The 18,297-nt window shown below is 40.5% G+C and overlaps 1 protein-coding gene across 1 annotated transcript in view; it reads left to right on the forward strand.

The window, feature by feature from the left end:
• Positions 1-18,297, forward strand: part of rad50 (RAD50 homolog, double strand break repair protein) — a 23,692-nt gene that overhangs the window by 495 nt on the left and 4,900 nt on the right. Inside the window, exons 2-11 of the mRNA XM_010765953.1 lie at positions 1,474-1,639; positions 1,910-1,968; positions 2,329-2,463; positions 2,619-2,825; positions 3,474-3,656; positions 3,826-3,983; positions 4,084-4,259; positions 4,836-4,985; positions 10,691-10,929; positions 11,983-12,107. Of these exons, the coding sequence (XP_010764255.1) occupies positions 1,474-1,639; positions 1,910-1,968; positions 2,329-2,463; positions 2,619-2,825; positions 3,474-3,656; positions 3,826-3,983; positions 4,084-4,259; positions 4,836-4,985; positions 10,691-10,929; positions 11,983-12,107 (1,598 nt within the window). The remainder of the gene's footprint in view (positions 1-1,473; positions 1,640-1,909; positions 1,969-2,328; positions 2,464-2,618; positions 2,826-3,473; positions 3,657-3,825; positions 3,984-4,083; positions 4,260-4,835; positions 4,986-10,690; positions 10,930-11,982; positions 12,108-18,297) is intronic.

Genomic DNA, 18,297 nt, shown 5'->3' on the forward strand with positions numbered 1-18,297 from the left:
CGTCTTGGGTTTCATCTACCTCTGCCTTAACATCATATCTCCTACTCCACTTTATAAAGTATTCATTCCCTTTATTCCAGAAACTACAGAAGAGAAAATCGACTTGCATATGAAGGCGGCACGACAAGATGAACAAAATGTTTATTGTGTCATGTGTAATCACAACCAGTCCATTGATTCATACCAATTTTGTGTGTTTCGCATGAACCTTTCCTCCATCTGGCTTGCTCCTCCAGCTCAGCGATGTCGCGCTACAGATTACTCTTCGACCGACACAATGTCCGAATAGCTTATTACCGGAAAATTAAAACTACGTCATGTTTCATATAATACCAAATAGTATGATTAATTCAAGCGCCGTTTCCCGTGAGCAGGTAATTTTTATCCGACCTATGACCGGATATGCTGATCCCCATTATCTCAGCTAATGGGAGTCATTTTTATATTGCCTCAGTTTATAATCGTAAAAGATCGAAAAGTTCAGATTCATTTTTCCAAAAATGATACGCTTCCCCAAACAACAAACAACATCATTATTACATTCAAACAAACGACTTATAGTAGATGAAGTACATTATTCAAAAGTTTACATTAACTTTGAATAATAACACGGGAGAAACGGAGCCTCTCTTTCCCCCTCTCTCCCTCTCTCTCTCCTGACAGCCCGTCAGTTTCTCATGCAGTTCGCTAAACAGTGGGCGGGGCTTCAGGTGATCAGAGCTGCATGTCTCTGTCAGACTCAGCAGCTCTCTCGCGTCCAGTTACACTTTACTCGCGTTTATGTCCATATGGATCAGATCCAGCTCTCCGGATCGGCCTGTATAGAGAGCACCGATCAAACTATTAAGAGTGAATATCGGCCGATAATGATGAGTGGCAATCGATCGGAGCATCCCTAATTATTACCGGACATTTTGACCGGCAGGTTTTGAATTTACCAGTTTTTAATACATTTTACCAGCTAAAAAAAACTGTAATTACCGGCTAACGGAAACCCTGCCTCAGCTGTGTATGAGTCTGTGTTTAAAGACTGTTTATTTATATTTTGGTCAGGGGACGTGTCACTATCCGATTGCACTTTTGTGTTTGTTTTGCTGTGTGCTTTTTTTTAATAGACAGGTGAATTGTCAGTGTGATAACATGAGTTTGTTGGAAGTCTTGGGTGCTTGCCAAAATGATGACCACCATTTCCTCCTAGTCAATATTGCAAAGGTATCAGAAAGCTTGAACCAGTCTTGCTTGATCACTATGCTATGTAGTAATGAAACTAATGAACTGCTCTTGCTCTATGCAGCCATTGTACACCTCGATTATGTGTATGCCGTGTCCTTTATCCAGATCATATCCAAAGAGCCCTAATGCAAATCTTTTTATCACAGAGGGATTTCTTCCACTAAACCCTGACAGTTTGCTACGCTGTGCTCGTTGAGCTCCAGAGCCGCTCTAAGCCAGTGAAGTGTGTGTGTTCGGCAGGTTTTCCAGGGTTCAGATGAGCAGCTGCAGGAGATTTACCAGAACCACCAGAGGACGGTGAGGGAGAAGGAGCGCAGGCTGACAGATTGCCAGAAGGAGCTGGAGAGAGCTGGGCGAGAGTGTCAGAGACTCAACAGGGTCAAGGCTGACCTCCTGGTAGAACAAGGTACACACACTCATTAATAGCGTTTTCCTGAAGTTTCAAGCAGCCCTTACAGCCATTGAAAAAAGAGTGAACTGGCAGAATTGATTTTAGAAAGTTACCCAAAACCTTCAAATATGCTGTTCTTTTAAGAGAAAAAAATAAATCAATGATAGATACAAGAAAGGATGGACACACAGGTGGAGAAACAGACATCTCCTGGGCCCAGGAGTTCAAAACTTTTAATCTCAATCAGATCCGATCAGATTTTGAAATCTTGCTACCTTTGCACAGGTCGTCTACAACTGGAGGCTGACCGCCACACTCAAAACATCAAGAACCGAGACACTCAGGTAAGAGAGAAACATCTAAATCTATGGGGCACTCCAACTCTTGTTCCCATGGAGGTGGACCGCACCCAGTTTAAGTTACCTTGGTCAAAAGCTCCTGCCAAATAAATGGTTTTATGTAAGGAGCAAGTGCACTTCATTACAATCAGCCAACACCAAAGGTTTCATTATTGGTCCCTTTTTTCTCTAACCATGTACACTACCCTAATGGTCTTCAAAATATAAAAAGAATGCTAAGTTTTTATTTAGTGCATGTATTTTACCTAAAGATAAAAACATCTGTCAAACATTTATTATACTATAATACAAAATAATACACTGTACATCATTTTGATGCATGTTTGATTAACATCTCTTTCTTAGGTTCGCTCTTTGTCGTCCTCTCTGGAGATGGAGGGTTACGACAGACCTCCCTTCAGCAGTCTTCAACTTGAAAGCTTTAATCGTCAAGTCACACAGAGACTGGATCAGGAGAAAGAGACGGCCAATCAGGTTATGGTAAGAAATGTTCCGTTTCATTTCCTAAAAACAAAAAAATGTCACAGCATTGCTTCTCTTCCTGCTGTACATATTTGTTCATACCAGAGACACGATTATAGTGTTTAGTCATTATAGTCATGCCTGATATCTCTCCTATCGTTCTGTTCACTCAGGCTGACCTGCAGGAAAAGGATCAGCAGAAGCAGCAGTCCATTGATGAAATGAGAGATAAGAAGACCGGCCTGGAGAGAACGGTGGAGTTGAAGAGAGACATGCAGGGAAAGAAGCAACAAGAAATGAGGAACGTCCGGACAGAGCTGCTGAAGCTCGAGGGTTCGTCCGGCCGGCTGCAAGAACTGGAGAATGAACTGGCTAAAGTGGTAGGCACACAGACAATTCATTCATGCTGTTATTACACTATTTTTCTCACAATATACAATAGGGGTGCAACAACTAATCGACTTATTCGATTAAAATCGATGACCAAATTAGTTGCCAACTAATTCAGTCGCTGATTCGTTGGTGACGTCATCACGTGTGTTTTACGCGCCGTTAAGCTCCAACGTTATCGGTCTTTTTATCGGTACTGGAGACATTTAAAAAATATATATGTATTATTGCTACATAAACATTATATCGCAGTCTTAGTGTCGCCAACTCGTTTCTAATATGCAAAAAGACAAAAAATGCGTCTATGGTGTATTTTCAATCTTTGTTTAGTTAATTTAATAGTACATGTATTTTTGAATCAAGTATTCATCTTTATTGTCTTCATTGTTAGTTTCCACATGCCTAAAACAACCTCAAGCTAAATCTAAAAGTTGATGGCTAAATAAGAGCGTTTGAGAAATTGTGCAAGGCATAATAGTCTGAATAGTCGATTTAATGGTTTCATTAATCGATAGATTATTCTATTATCAACTTAGTCGTTTGTTGCAGCCCTAATATACTGTTCCCTTTTACCCTAAAGTGCCCCTTCAGGATCACTGCTCTGATCACTCTGTGTGTGTGTATTCTTTTCCCTTCAGGAGCGCGAGCTGCAGAGCGTGGTTCAGAGCTCCAACGTGGAGGAGCTGAAGGCCGACGTGCTGGAGCTCCAGGGAGAGAAGGCTGAACTCGACCGCTTACAGAGACAACTCGACCAAGAGATGGGGATGCTCAACACACACACCACCGCTCGCACACAGATGGACATGCTAAAGAAGGACAAGGTAATGTGCAACCTACATTCATTGAAATGCAACTGGTGTGAACATTGTCCTCTTTGGTCTCAGGCTAGAGCCTTTTACATTTCAAAATCATAGACAATGTTCCCCTCTTCATCTTTTCCCTTCTTCATTACCTGTCACTCCTCTCATCTTTTCTCTTTGGTTCCTCCAGACAGAGAAGGACGAGCAGGTTCGTAAGATCAAGTCTCGTCACAACGAGGAACTGGTGTCGTTGCTCGGCCACTTTCCCAACAAGAGAGAGCTGGAGGACTGGATCTATTCCAAGTCGAAGGAAATCAACAGCACCAGGGACCGACTTGCCAAATTCAAGTTAATACAATTCTTTTACATTTACAGCCCATACATTATGAGGGAACTTATTATTCTGTGTCACTGACTAGTTCTATATCATGGTTTTAAATATTCTCAGTAAGGACCTGGCTTCAAATGAGCAGAACAAAAGCCACATCGCTGCTGAGGTACGGAAGAAGGAGCAGCAGTTGGCCAGCGACGAAGAGAAGTTTTTCAATGTGTGTGGCAGTCAAGATCTGGAGCAGGACCTGGGCAAACTGCGAGAAGATCTGGAAAAGATCTCCAAACAAAGAGGTGAATGCTTTATAATAGAAGTGAGCATGCACTTTTGGACATAGTCAAATAGAGGTCTAAACCTCGAAAATAACTACATTTAGAGACGAAATGTCTCATTTGTTGTGCTCGTTACCTTATCATGGATACATACAATCCTAAACCTTCCCAATGCATCAAACAGTTCCCACACAAAGTTCCCAAAATGGATTGAAAAAGGTATTCGCCATAGCATGTACACCCCTTTTTACTCAACACACAACTTTCCATTTGAAAGAAATGTGAATGATATTTATGTGACATATCACTTTCACTGATGAATGTATGGTAGGGTGGTCCTTAGTGCCATGTACATTTTCAAATTCATTTATTTTAAGCTCCAACCACCGGAATTTGTTATGATAGTCAAGAAAACTCTCCTGGTGAATTTTATTCAAATTCCAACAACATTTACCCCTCCCTCATCAACCTTGAAGTTCAGCCTCAGTAGGGTGGTCCTTAAAATTGAAAGTCGGAAAGTCTAAGCTCCATCCCCCAGAATTCATTCTATTAGTCAAGAATACTCTCCTCCCTCATTGAGCTGTGCTGCCTCACCAGTAGCCACTGTGCTGCCTCCCCAGCAGCCACTGTGCTGCCTCACCAGCAGCCACTGTGCTGCCTCCCCAGCAGCTACTGTGCTGCCTCACCAGCAGCCACTGTGCTGCCTCACCAGCAGCCACTGTGCTACATCTGAGGCTAAACTTCAAGGTCGATGAGGGAGGGGTACTGTACATGTTGTCAGATTGAGGAAAGAATTCACCAAGAGAATGAATTCTGGGGGTTGGAGCTTAGACTTTCCGACTTTCAATTTTAAGGACCACCCTAATGTATAGCCATTACAATCCCATAATAAAACATTGTAAACCGTATACATTGGAATGGCTTTACAAGTACAAGTGGCAGTTGAAGATGTGCATGCACCAGAGTTCCCGTTAGCCGGTAATTACCGGACTATGACCGTTCAAATATGCTGAAGACCGGCAAATCTAAATCTCTCCGGTCAAAATGTCCGGTCAAAATCATTTCCCCTTAGCCGGTCTTCAGCATATTTGAACGGTCATAGTCCGGTAATTACCGGCTAANGTGTGCCTTGGCAGTCTCAGTAAACGATAACGTTTATGGTTAAGTGTTAGCACCCCCCGAAGAGGCACAAGCTCTTATGTTGATATTGGAGATTTCAATAAAGTCAATTTGGCACTGCGGCTGCCAAAAAAAAAAAAAAAAAAACGAATATCCGAATAACGAAATTGAAACCAGAATAGTACTCCAACGAATGAATATTCGGGTACAGCCCTATGTGATGAGTAAACAATAGACGTGCGTATCTCACCTGTAATGCAGTATCTCCTCCTCAAAGCCTTTTTGACGACCCATTGCGATACTGCGGTTCTTCTTCAACTCTTCCAACTTGCGGTCGGCATCACGTCGTTCTCTGGACAATGACACGAAAGGATAAGTGAACTTCTAATAAGTGTGATACCGCTGAGGCAAAAGAGATTTAGGATGACTAGAACACATGGCTTTTGTGCAGCTCAGTTCAGTTATAATAACATTGATTGATCTTAAATAAGAGTGTAGTGCTCTTACTGGCGTAGCTGCTGGACTTGCATGTTGCCCATGTCTTTCAGAAGAACCTCACGTCTAGCCACAACCTCCTTTAACTCCTCGACACGTTTCCTCAACGTCAGGTTGTCCTGCAACCAGCGCTCCTGGACCTAAGAGATATAAAAATGTGTCTTTGCTTCACTTCTCTGAAACTCAGCATTGACCTGTCCAATGGTGGATAACACGAAGTCCCACCATGACTCAGGAAGTCGTACCTTTTGAGTGTCAATGTCCTGGCGGATGTTTCCCATCTCCTTGTTGATCTTGTCTTTATTCTTCTCCGCCTCGTGGAGGTGAGTGTTGGTTTCTTGAAGCTCAGACTCTTTTTGCTGCAGCAACAACAGACAATGTCAATAAAGTAGTTCAGTACTTCCAAAAGTGAATACGTCTGCACAGTTTGAGCCAAGGTTCTTTAACTAATAAACCTTATTCAAAGAAAAGCAATGCTGATTTTTCAAAGTGATGATGACTTTTCATGATGATTGCTTGTATCGATGTCCATCACTAAATAACCCATGGAGGAATCAGAAAGACTGATGTATCAAATATGACAGTGGCACACAACTTGCCTCTTTGTATTCGTTTTTGCCGTCTTCGACATATTTCTTGATGTCTTTTTCCAAGTTGCCGATTGACTTCACCTTTTCTTTAATGGCATTGATCTGTCGGAGGGAAAATGTGTTAATTTCTGCTTGATTTTCAGTAGAGAAAAAAAGGGGGCAGTGACAGAGAGACAAAGTGAGAAAGTATCCACCTTCTCCTGCCCCTCCTCCTGCCTCTGCCTCCTGCGCTCCACCAGCTCCTGCTTCTCCTGCTGCAGCTTCTCCAGAGACGCAGACAGAGGGGACAGCTGCTCCTTCGCTTCCTGTGAGACACGAAGGGACAACATGGTATTTAGAGATTCTCTTTTCGTACAATTCACTATGGCTGGACAGTATCACTGTGTATATTGTCATAGCTATATGAAAATAATAATGATATAATAATGATATATACCGTAATTTTCGGACTATAAGCCGCGCCTTTTTCCCCATTTTTCGACCCTGCGGCTTATATAACGGTGCGGCTAATCTATGGATTTTTACAGCTAACGGCCACTAGGGGACCTCCTAAATCTATGGATTTTACAGGTTATAGTCCACCACCTTTAACTCTATGAGCTTTATGGCCGGTCCGCGCCCCCCACCTTTAAGCGGCGGGCTCCAGCAGGAAAAGCTGGAGGCCGGAAAAGAGTGAGACAGGTAGCGCGCAAAAGTAAAAGTGGAACCGAGAGTGGTGCGAGAGACAGAACGAGAGCAAGACAGACAGACATTACGAGAGCGAGACAGTTTGTCCCCGTACCACTGGTTGAAAACCACTGCCGTAGATCACTGCCGGTACGTGCGCTGGGAGCGCACCGTTTAAGTTTGAAAGTTGAAAAGTTTGTGTGTCTGAAACGCTATGTGATACAGTACAGTTTACACAGCACAGTACATGTTCTGTAGCTACTATTGCACTAAATGGTAACACTTGAATACGTTATGCAAATATGCAACTTGTTTGTCGAAATGTTAATAAATGGGAGCTTCCTCAAACAGCCATCTCTTTCCCGACAATCCCCTCTGTGCACGAACCCTTACATATGGTAATTAAACATTAAAACACCTGCGGCTTATAGTCCAGTGCGGCTTATATATGTACACATCATTCAATTTAGCTGCTGCGGCTTATATTCAGGTGCGCCTTATAGTCCGAAAATTACGGTACTTACCGTTTATATTTTAATACATTTTTTCAATTTAATTTCACTTGTAAACGTTATGATTATTTTGAACTTAAGTAAACTGTTATTGAGAAACTGAATAATCCCTATCGTTATAGAAGTCATAAAATGTTACCCAGTCGAAAACCTACATATTTGTTTTTCTATATTGTTTTTAAATGTTGCTACAGTAATTCCCAAGTGCCTCTACATCAACGTCTTCCAAGAAGTATCTTAGATATACAGAAACAGTGAAATGTACCCTGATGTCCCGGGTGAGGGTCTGTATTTCCGTGGTGCACTCGACACACTGCTCCTCCAGCTGCTGCTGTTTCTGCATGTCACTGCTCAGCTGGAGCTTCTCTGCCCTCGTCTCGTTCGCCGAACTTCTCAGCATCTGAATCTGATCCTGCTGGTCCTGGATCAGCTTGCGTTTCAGCTCCATCTTGCTGGAAGCTGCAGGGTCACAAAAAAGACAATATGCATTAAAAAAAAAAGTATTCAACCGGGTTTTAGATCCATATTAGTTTTAAAGATGGTAACATCTAATTACATATTTTTCACTGATAACTTTGATGCATTATCTCTTTAAAGATTGCTCAAAGTGAGAGTTTTTTTCTCAAATTCTGAACCCATTTCCTGTTCTGACTTTGGGATGAAGAGTACAATTACATCATTGAGATATTAAGCCTAATAATTGAATATATAGTGTGCGTTTTCTTTGAGAACAAATCAAATACATGATTATTATGAATATTTTATGTTAAGTCTTTATTCTCCCTTCAAATGTATTGTTTTTGATTGTATATGTTTGTATGAATGCAAGCTGTCCGATACATTTGGAACCCAAACACAACAAGTATAGCAACTCCTCTACAAAGGACCTTAGTAGAAAAACACATTTCCCCCTAAGTGCATCACGCCCCCTTACTTGTGTCTAGCTTGTGCTGAGTTTCTTGTTTCTCCTGACTGACTTGCTGGATGGTTCTGTTCAGGTCTACTCCCTGGAGTTTGGATGCCTGCTGAGCGATTTTCCTCTCCAACTCTTTAAGGTCCATCTGGAGAGAACAAATATGTAGTAAGGTGAAAAGGGAGAATAGGGAGAAGGGGGATGACAAGATATTTGCAGGAAGACTAACAGTGATGATTTTGATGCTGTCACTTGTTTTGATTGCTGTTATTTGTACATTTGATATCAGAAAGTTATCTATTTGGAGAAAGATGGGATGGTGGAAAGAACAAAAGTGGTCAGCTGGTTAGAGAGTGTTCAGAAACAGAGAGGCAGAAGGAGGGTACCAGGTATCTGTCCATCAGAGAAATATCCTGCAGGCAGGCCTTGGCGGTTTCCTCCTCTGACATGAAGACACCCAGCAGAGTCTCCTGCTCCTCCACGTCTCCCTTCAGCCGCTCAATTTCTCTATTCACAGTCTGCAGGCGGTTTCTCAACTCAGGCAGCTCCTTTTCCTGAAACTGCACAATGGACTGCCTGGGAGGCATGAGAGAAAATAGAAATATACTTTGAGCAGAGCTAAAAGGTGCATGTTACATGTTTTCATCATGTTAGCCAACATTATCCCTTCTCACCCTGCTGTTATTCAGGGAGAGGTTTTCATTGAAAACTCCTGATTAAATTACATCAATTTGACATCAGTTTCAACAACCCATATAGTCTGAAACATTTCTAGGATTAAATGTCCTAAGAGTTTGCCAAACTAAGAGGGCAAAGAGAAGGTCTAGTACATGGCCTGATAGCTAAAATCAAGAGTGCTGCAATAATAGTTTCATAAAACGTATTTCATGGCCCATCTACATTAACAATAGAGGTCATTAGATACAGTAGGTCCCTGCTGAATTCGTACATGATGATCCGTTATCGTACTTGGTGTTTCAGGTAAACAGAAACCTATAACCAACAAAGGGCATTTTCTAATGTCAGCCAGAAGAAGTATACTCCTGAAAAACCCAAGTGGATCTTGTGATAAGATTTGTGTTGTATTTATAAGAGGACTATCAAATAAACCAATATGTATGCTATGTTCTTTGTATATTCTTTCTGACGGAGCAATAACAACAGCTCTAATAGCATTCAAATGTGTTGAAAGGTAAGATATATAAAGCTATTATTATATTTTGAAATAAAGGGAGTGGCTGCTTGGAGCTCATGTCCTCCAGGGTTCTGCTCAGGTCCTGAAAGGACAGTGGAGAGAACCGGAGACAAATCTCCATCCTATGAGAATCTTGCTCCACCTAGTGGGGAACATAAAACCTGTGCTCCACTCTCTTTAAAAATCAAAGGGGAGGGGAAAAGGACAATTGTAGCTCTATATTTGTCCATCATTTATTGTTAAGTCATTTATCAATTGTATAACTTAAATTTGGTGTAAAATAATATCATGTTAATAAATAAATCATCAGTGGGCTGGTGAGATTTCCTCCTCCTTTCTCCACGCGCCATACTGCTTGAATGAACACTGCTGAATATCTATTTTTAGAGTGACAAGCAGGCCTGTTGTTGTTCGCTATTGGGGGACTGGATGAATATATCATAGATTTGTGTTGTTTTTTTAAATTGTCTTTGCCATTTGTGCTGGTGCAATACTCTCAAATGGGATGATTTAAAATGTGTTTATGGAAACAACAAAATGAAAGCAATTCTGAAAACACCTGACAAGTCGAAGCCTTAATTCATTCGAGGCTGCAATTATTCAATTAATTAATCAATCACAATTGCCACGCATCAAAAGTTGAGGATTTCCCAATTGACAATGGAATAACTTTGAGTGTAGGCAAAACTATACATTTCACAAAGCCACCTTGTGAAATTGTGCATTTTTTTATATTTAAAAGGCAATTGAAATGGATTAAGTGTGAGAAGTAGCAGATTAACTGATATTCACACTACAGGACAAAAAGTCTGCAGTCATAGAGAAGGGAGCCATTTCATAATTGCTAAAATAATGGCTTACATTTTCGCAGTGTTTTTTCACTAAGGCTAAAATGACTACCCTCAGTACACTTGCTGCACTCCAACACAAACTTTGTCTTTGGCTTTGTGCGTACCTGACAGGTCTGAGAGCCATCATCTCCTCCCTCTTCCTCTCCTTCCTCTTCAGATCCGTCTCTGTGTTCTTCAGCTTGTCTGGCACCAGGCGCAGCTTGGACTGCATGTCGCTGATGACTTCCTGCAGATCAGAGTCTGAAGGGAACGTCCGCTGGCACACGGGGCAGCAGGGCTCTCTCTCCTCCGTCAGCTGGCTGATGAACTGGGTGTACACCGCTGTTGCTCCGGATAGCATGGCTATGAAAGTACAGGGGTAGAAAGAAAGAAGAAACATATAGTTTATTCATCTGTAATACCTTTATCACAAGTACTATGAGGAAAATAATTAGTGCATGCCAGAGTTCCCGTTAGAATATTCTTTCGCCGGTTAAATGTTCCGGACAAAATTAGAAAAGTGCCGGTCAAAGGTCTTCTTTGTTATTTATTGAGCTTTAAAACAAATGAATAACGACTCTATACAATCATATAATAAAACACGGAGGACGGAGATCTCTTTTTCTCCCCCTCTTCTGACTTGATCAGAGCACGCTCCCCTCTCCTGCAGGGGGGCGTGGTCAGCTGCAGCTCACAGAATCAGCCCCCTGCAAAAACAGGGCTGGAGAACAGCAAATAGAGCAAAATGAGGCATGGCTAAAATGCAGGATCTGTTTGGTATTTTGAAAACAGAAATGTATAAATATACCTTATATAGGTATGGCCCTACAATATATCATTTAAATATAGCATGATAGGTGTCTTTTAAGTAANGGGGTGCTAACACTTAACCATAAACGTTATCGTTTACTTTCTCCGTCTTTATATGTAGATATGACTTTTCTCTGTCAATCTCCTTCACGTTGTTTCCATAGCAACAACAACTTCCTGTCAACAGTGCTAACTCTCCTTAAAAATAAAAACATGTCCATACAAAATAGGAAGCCAAGCCAAATTACACTTAAGACATATACAACTGCAACGAAAGTAACAAACACAATATCCTTTTCAATTTCAAAGAACACAAATTGGGTTATATACATTAACAAATAACTATAAAACAACAATACTGTAGAATAACTAAATGAATGCGGTGAATAAACCGAAATACACGTTGAAGCGGTTCGCTGCTGATTATTACGCTCTAGGGATGCCAGAGATTATTCGATTTTTCGAATATTCGTTACAGTCTCCATAATCGAAAATTATTTTTAGAATTCGATTTTATTTATATATTTTTTTATTATTATTACCAGTTAGTCTGCTTCATATTAATAATATGAGTTATTTCTTGAATTAAACTTTGCCTTTGTCCCGTTCTTTGCAGGAAAGAGCTGCGAGAGGATCAGTATAACAAAGCTGATGAGCGCTACAAGAACAAGATGATCACAATGAGGACAACCGAGCTGGTTATTAAAGATCTGGATCTCTACTACAAGGCCCTGGATCAGTAAGTGTTGCCTGGAATTGCATCGAGTATATGGATTATAATCAACACATTTGTTTTGTGAACTAACAAACTTAAAGTAAAGTCACAAGATTTCTCCCAGAATCTTGAAACTTGAGAAAGCCAGCTGGATATAGCAGTACGGTATTAGTATACATTAAATGCCTTTAATATAAAAAATACATCAAATTCTAGAAGATGTCATTGTGATATCCACAAATATCAGATGACTGCAATAGTAAAATCAATTTTCTTGAAAGGTTTACACGTAGTGGGAAAATGACATGCATGTATACAATGACTTGAACTGGAGCAGATCTGACTGATGATTTAAGTGTGAAACCACAGAGAACAAAGAAACCACCACATGTTAAAAGGCTTTAAACCAGTGGTCGCCCACCGGTCGATCGCGAGTGTGGTGCGGGTAGATCGCGGACCGTTAAAAAAAAAGTAACAAAAGAAAGAAAAATTAAATTAAAATAATAATGTTTAAAAAATACGTTTTTAGATGTAAACCTATCATCTACCACCCCGTTAGCAGGTGCCACTTGATTGACGTATATTTGAGACACCTCAATAATATAATACATTAACCGTGCTTTACGTGAACCTCATCATGACACAAGAGACGACGGCAGGACTGTAATTTCCCGTGTTCAGTGAACGCAACAGAGGCAACACACCAGACCAATCAGAGAGTTGCATGGAAATACACGTGTGTTTGTGTCATTCAAGCTGGCTCTGTATGTGTGTGGCGATAGCGCATTTAGTGTGATAGAGAGGGAGAGGGAGGAGGGACCTGTGCTAGCGGGGACCGTGATGTTAGCATCTGGTTAACTAGCTGCACTAACGGACATAAGGAGCTGTTTCCACAACAAGCTGGAGGAGAGTCCTCTCCTGTCAGACTGAGGGGCTCAGGTGAGCTAAAGGACTCTTGAGTGTTTAGAACGGTTTTGTCACAAATTATTCAAAAGATTATTTCCGCGGCACACCTTCATATGATCATTATAGTTATACAAACAATAAGAGAATAAATGAAAAACAGGTATGAAATAGCCTACTATATGGCAGTAAAACAAGAATACAGTTTAATGTGATTTGTAAATATCCATAAAGAAAAATAAAATCTGTTTACAGTTCTGTTTCATATGGGTGCTGAGAGAGGTATCCATAGATCTCTTCATGTTGCTCTCAAAGAGATTGATGCTTTCAACTTCAATATTTTAAAACAAATCTTCCCGGGGAACCACGACCCCCCTAGAGGAGGTGAGGACCCCCCTAGAGGAGGGGAGGTACGCCCCCCAAATAGCACTTTACCCCTGCTTATATGCCGTGAGCTGATTATGGAGCCTTCAAATGCAATTAGCCTATATAAAAGGCCTCAAATTGGAAGCATTGTCTGGTTTTCACTCAATTCTGCAATAGGTAGATCTTGCCTTTCACCTAGGCCGAGGTCGGTGATCTTGGGCTTAAAAAGGTTGGTGACCACTGCTTTTGAGGATATTACACTAGGAAGTAAGTATTCTCTCTGCTTCGCTTGACAAACCCTGTGATAGTCCTCAAGCTCTGTGATTGGAGAGTGTGCTCCGAGGGTTACGCCGAGCGCCGAACAGCACTTGAAATGGGATGGAACCACGGCAGACTGTCCAAAACTGGATTTGAACGGGTCCACCCCGGATCAAATATAAAAGTCAGCCGAATTAGTGTTGATCCTGCGAGGGGACGTATTGTGTGAAAAGAAATGTAAGATGTTGTTTAATTGCTGATATATTTATGATCCACGTCACGTTTTCAGTGTTGGCGGCAGTTCTTCCTGTTTGTCTAGAAGTCTTCTCAGCGGGGCTCTATAAATAGAGAATTACAGCAGATATGTAATATGTAATGCAGCCGAACCGTGTATTACAATGCCGTTATGTGATGACTTTCAAAGAGAAAAGCAAGCACACTCGGAATAAAGTATTATTTTATTTTTATTTAAATGTTTTCGGTCTATTTGTTAATGACGATGTGATGTGAGATGTGAGACAAACGGGGTTTGTCAAACAGAGCAGATGGTGTAGTCCTAAACGATAGCTGGGGATTCTGGGTAGTGTAGTGTCTTCTGCGATGGCAGAAGACACTACACTACCCAGAATCCCCAGCTATCGTTTAGGACTACACCATCTGCTCTGTTTGACAAACCCCGTTTGTCTCACATCTCACATCACATNGATTACATTCAGGCAGACTGTAGAATACAACCTCTTTGGACAATTTATATACTTATTGAAAACAAGCTACAAAATGTAATACCTTGGAAAATGCCGTTTAATACTTTTTAATAGCCTTAATTTTCGCTAAATTGATTTGATTTGAATACTTTTTTAAGACCCCGCGGACACCCTGTTATATATATATATTGCATAAATCACCTGCTGATGAGGCTTATTTAAAACACTTTTCATGGTTTTTTGAATTTAGAATATTGAATGAGGATGAAATAGGATTTAATCCTTTGAGTATTCATACTGTTAAAAGAACCCGTCCAAACCATCTTCTCCAATGTAAGACATGTGGAACAATCCCCGCTTTTGTTGCTATTTGCACATTTCCAAAGTTTATCAGAAGTGAATACAATGCCTCAGAATTCTGAGTTGATCAAATCAAGTGTGTATCTTCCAAAGTTACCACCTGTTAAGTAGAAGTTGTTTTCTTTACACCATGTTCCCTTGCTGAGCCAAGTTGGAGGGGTAGTGAGACCAAGTGGGAACTTTTTACCAAAAAACATGTCTGTAGACAGGACCCTGCTAAACAAATACATGCACCCACATTTCTTGTAGTTCCTTTATAATGTGATCGCTGAATTTTGAGTGTTGACCTCGCCGAGGTTAAAGAGCTCAGTGATCAGGAGCTCAGATTCATGTTTTTGTATTTGTAGCATCAGGGATGCCGTGTAGGTGTATCACACAGAAACATAGAAAGCTGTACCCTTGACGAATCAAACTAAAAGGTTCCCACTGAAATGATTCTAATAAAACATACATTTTTGTTTTAAATTAAATACAAGACAGCTGGGGACTTCAGTGGAAAATATAGCTGAGAAAAGATTTAGTTCAAAATGTTTTCAGCGGGACAGCTATAACGTATAATTATTTTATTATATATAACATTATATAATTCTTCTACAATTCTAAGTGAAATGTTGTCCAACTGCTACGGCCAGTTATTTAACAAATGTTGTACATAAACTATTAGAGACAGCAGGTACACATGAATGAGATACGGGGGCGTTTTTTGAAAAGGCAGTGTTGATACAAAGATTCAACAGTCAGACACACATTTTCAGTTCTGACTGCAACTGATTTAAGGAACATGAAACATCATTGTCTTGATGGTCTCATATGCTGACAACAATTAGTTGCAAAGTTATGTTTTCCAGACCCAAATCAAAGCATCTCACCATGAAAACCATTTTCTGTGTATTCAGATAGAAACTGTGACCCGGCAGTATACTCTGCTAGGAGGCTTGCTTTCAATCTTGATAACACACTGAAGTCTTAACCCACACATACTGGTAAATGATGCTCTGCTCTCTGCTCAGATGCTATCTGAGCAGAGCGCTCACGCTTCCTCACTGAGACGAGCACTGGCCTTTCATCCTCACTTGACTTGTATGTCAATTGATTCCAACAACAAAATAAATAGGATTGCACCCTGATCAACTACACATTATATTTCAGATTGTAATAAAATAATGCTATCAAGGAAGGAAAGCCATTATAAAAAGCATACGGAGCCTTGCTGAACTCATTTTCAGTGAATAGAGAGAAGTGATATCTATCATTATCTACAGTCATTATCATTTCCCCAAGTGAGATAAACTTAATTAAACAGTCATGTTTTATCTGACCAACAGTCTGAAGCCCAAAGATGTTAAGTTTAATGTGAAGCTACAACCTTATAATCCATTAGTCCATTTTAAAATGTACATTTCTTGATTGCTTTATTTTTTCAGCTCTGAATGTATGAAATATATACTTGTTTAATGGGACATTTCTTGTAGAGTTGTATATAAAAAAAAAGATGACTAACACACCAGCTACACTTTTCAAACTCATAGGGAATTATGATGAGAAACATTAAAAAGATCAAATAAGGTCAAAAGATTGCCTCTTGACGTGTCTCACTGCACAGACTGTGTCCACCCTCGCAGAGGAAGGTGATGATGTCACACATATCCCTTCGCCACAAAGCTTGTCAGTGCTTTGATACGTTTGTGGTTTTGATTGTTTCCGAAAAAAGCCAGGCCATTTGTTTGGGGGGAGGAGGCGGCCTCGAAGCGCCTCAACAAAATGAAAGAGAATACAACTTAATAAATGAGACTTATATTACACTCTTCAAAGTGTGTGTGTAAAATGAAGATTTGATATGGTGTTGCTAAACATGGCACCCATTTACTTTAATGACAGACTTTACCTTGTTTTTTTAAGTCTCTGTTGGAGGAAAAAAATGTCTTCACAAATTCAAGGTAACGTGAACGGAAGACGATTAGGGCCACATGAAAAAAAAATGTGGGGATGTGAAAGAAAAGTAATAATTCCGAGAATTTTTTTTCTGAAGGCACTAGCTACTTTGTTTTTGCAGTGACACTGACACTGACATTACCTGAGACATTTCTAAAGAGCTCAGTGATACAAGAAGAGTGACATCACCAACATCAGCTAAATGACTTTCTAAATAACAACCGAAACGTTGAGGTGGGCGAACTTCAAAAAGGCCTGAGAAGGAGGGCATGGACTCATGTCTCATAACAGGAAAACTACGAGAGACGGAAAGACGAAGGTGCTGATGTCGACACTAAATCTTACCAACAATACGACCTACTGTAAGCTCTAAGCCAGTGTTTCTCAAACTTTTTCATACCAAGGACCACTTAACCAATAAAAAAACACTCGCGGACCACCTAACTCCACAAATATCCAAAAACAAAATCGTTTTTTAAAAAACAGATTACAAATCACCTGAAAATGGTACAAACAAGTGGCAACATGTGTGATGAAGGTGTTGCGCTGGGCTATATCATGCAATTGAAACTTAAGCTCGCTCCATTGCGGAGATATTCCCGAGAGAGTGCGGAAAACTTAAATGTATTTATTTATTTCAAATGTGAAATGTTACCAATATACTCACGGACCACCAGTGGTCCACGGATCAAACTTTGAGAAGCACTGCTCTAAGCCATTCATGTGTCTATGTTATTGCTGTATTTTATATACATTTTCTCTGTGAACTATTATTTTGCAGGGTTTTTCTTTAGGTCTGAAATTGAAGGAGTTTATTTTTAAAAGCAGTTTTTGGTACTTAAATCAAATCTCAAACAATGTCTGTTGTGTTATTTCCTTCCATACGTTTAAAGCAGTGGTCACCAACCTTTTTAAGCCCAAGATCACGGACCTCGGCCTAGGTGAAAGGCGAGATCTACCTATTGCAGAATTGAGTGAAAAAGACGGCCCAGACAATGCTTCCAATTTGAGGCCTTTTATATAGGCTAATTGTATCTGAATTACTGTTACAATGAAGGCTCCATAATCAGCTCACGGCATATAGGCAGTGGTAAAGTGCTATTGGGGGGCGGACCTTACCTCCTCTAGGGGGGTCCGGGGGGATGCTCGCCCGGGAAGATTTTTTTTTAAATATTGAAGTTAAAAGCATCAATCTGGTGAACTTTGAGAGCAACATGAAGAGATCTATGGATACCTCTCTCAGCACCCATATGAAACACAACTGTAAACAGATTTTCTTTTTCTTTATGGATATTTTACAAATCACATTAAACTGTATTCTTGTTTTACTGCCATATAGGAGGCTATTTCATACCTGTTTTTCATTTATTCTCTTATTGTTTGTATAACTATAATGATCATATGAAGGTGTGCCGCGGAAATAATCATTTGAATAATTTGTGACAAAACTGTTCTAAACACTCAAGAGTCCTTTAGCTCACCTGAGCCCCTCAGTCTGACAGGAGAGGACTCTCCTCCAGCTTGTTGTGGAAACAGCTCGTTATGTCCGTTAGTGCAGCTAGTTAACCAGATGCTAACATCACGGTGCCCGCTAGCACAGGTCCCTCTCTCTCCCTCCTCCCTCACTCCCTCTCTCTCTCTCTCTCCCTCACTCCCTCTCTCCCTCACACACACACCGCTATCGTTGTAAT

Source organism: Notothenia coriiceps, unplaced genomic scaffold (assembly GCF_000735185.1).
Source record: "Notothenia coriiceps isolate Sejong01 unplaced genomic scaffold, NC01 NC01_scaffold00002828, whole genome shotgun sequence".
Lineage (NCBI taxonomy): Eukaryota > Metazoa > Chordata > Actinopteri > Perciformes > Nototheniidae > Notothenia > Notothenia coriiceps.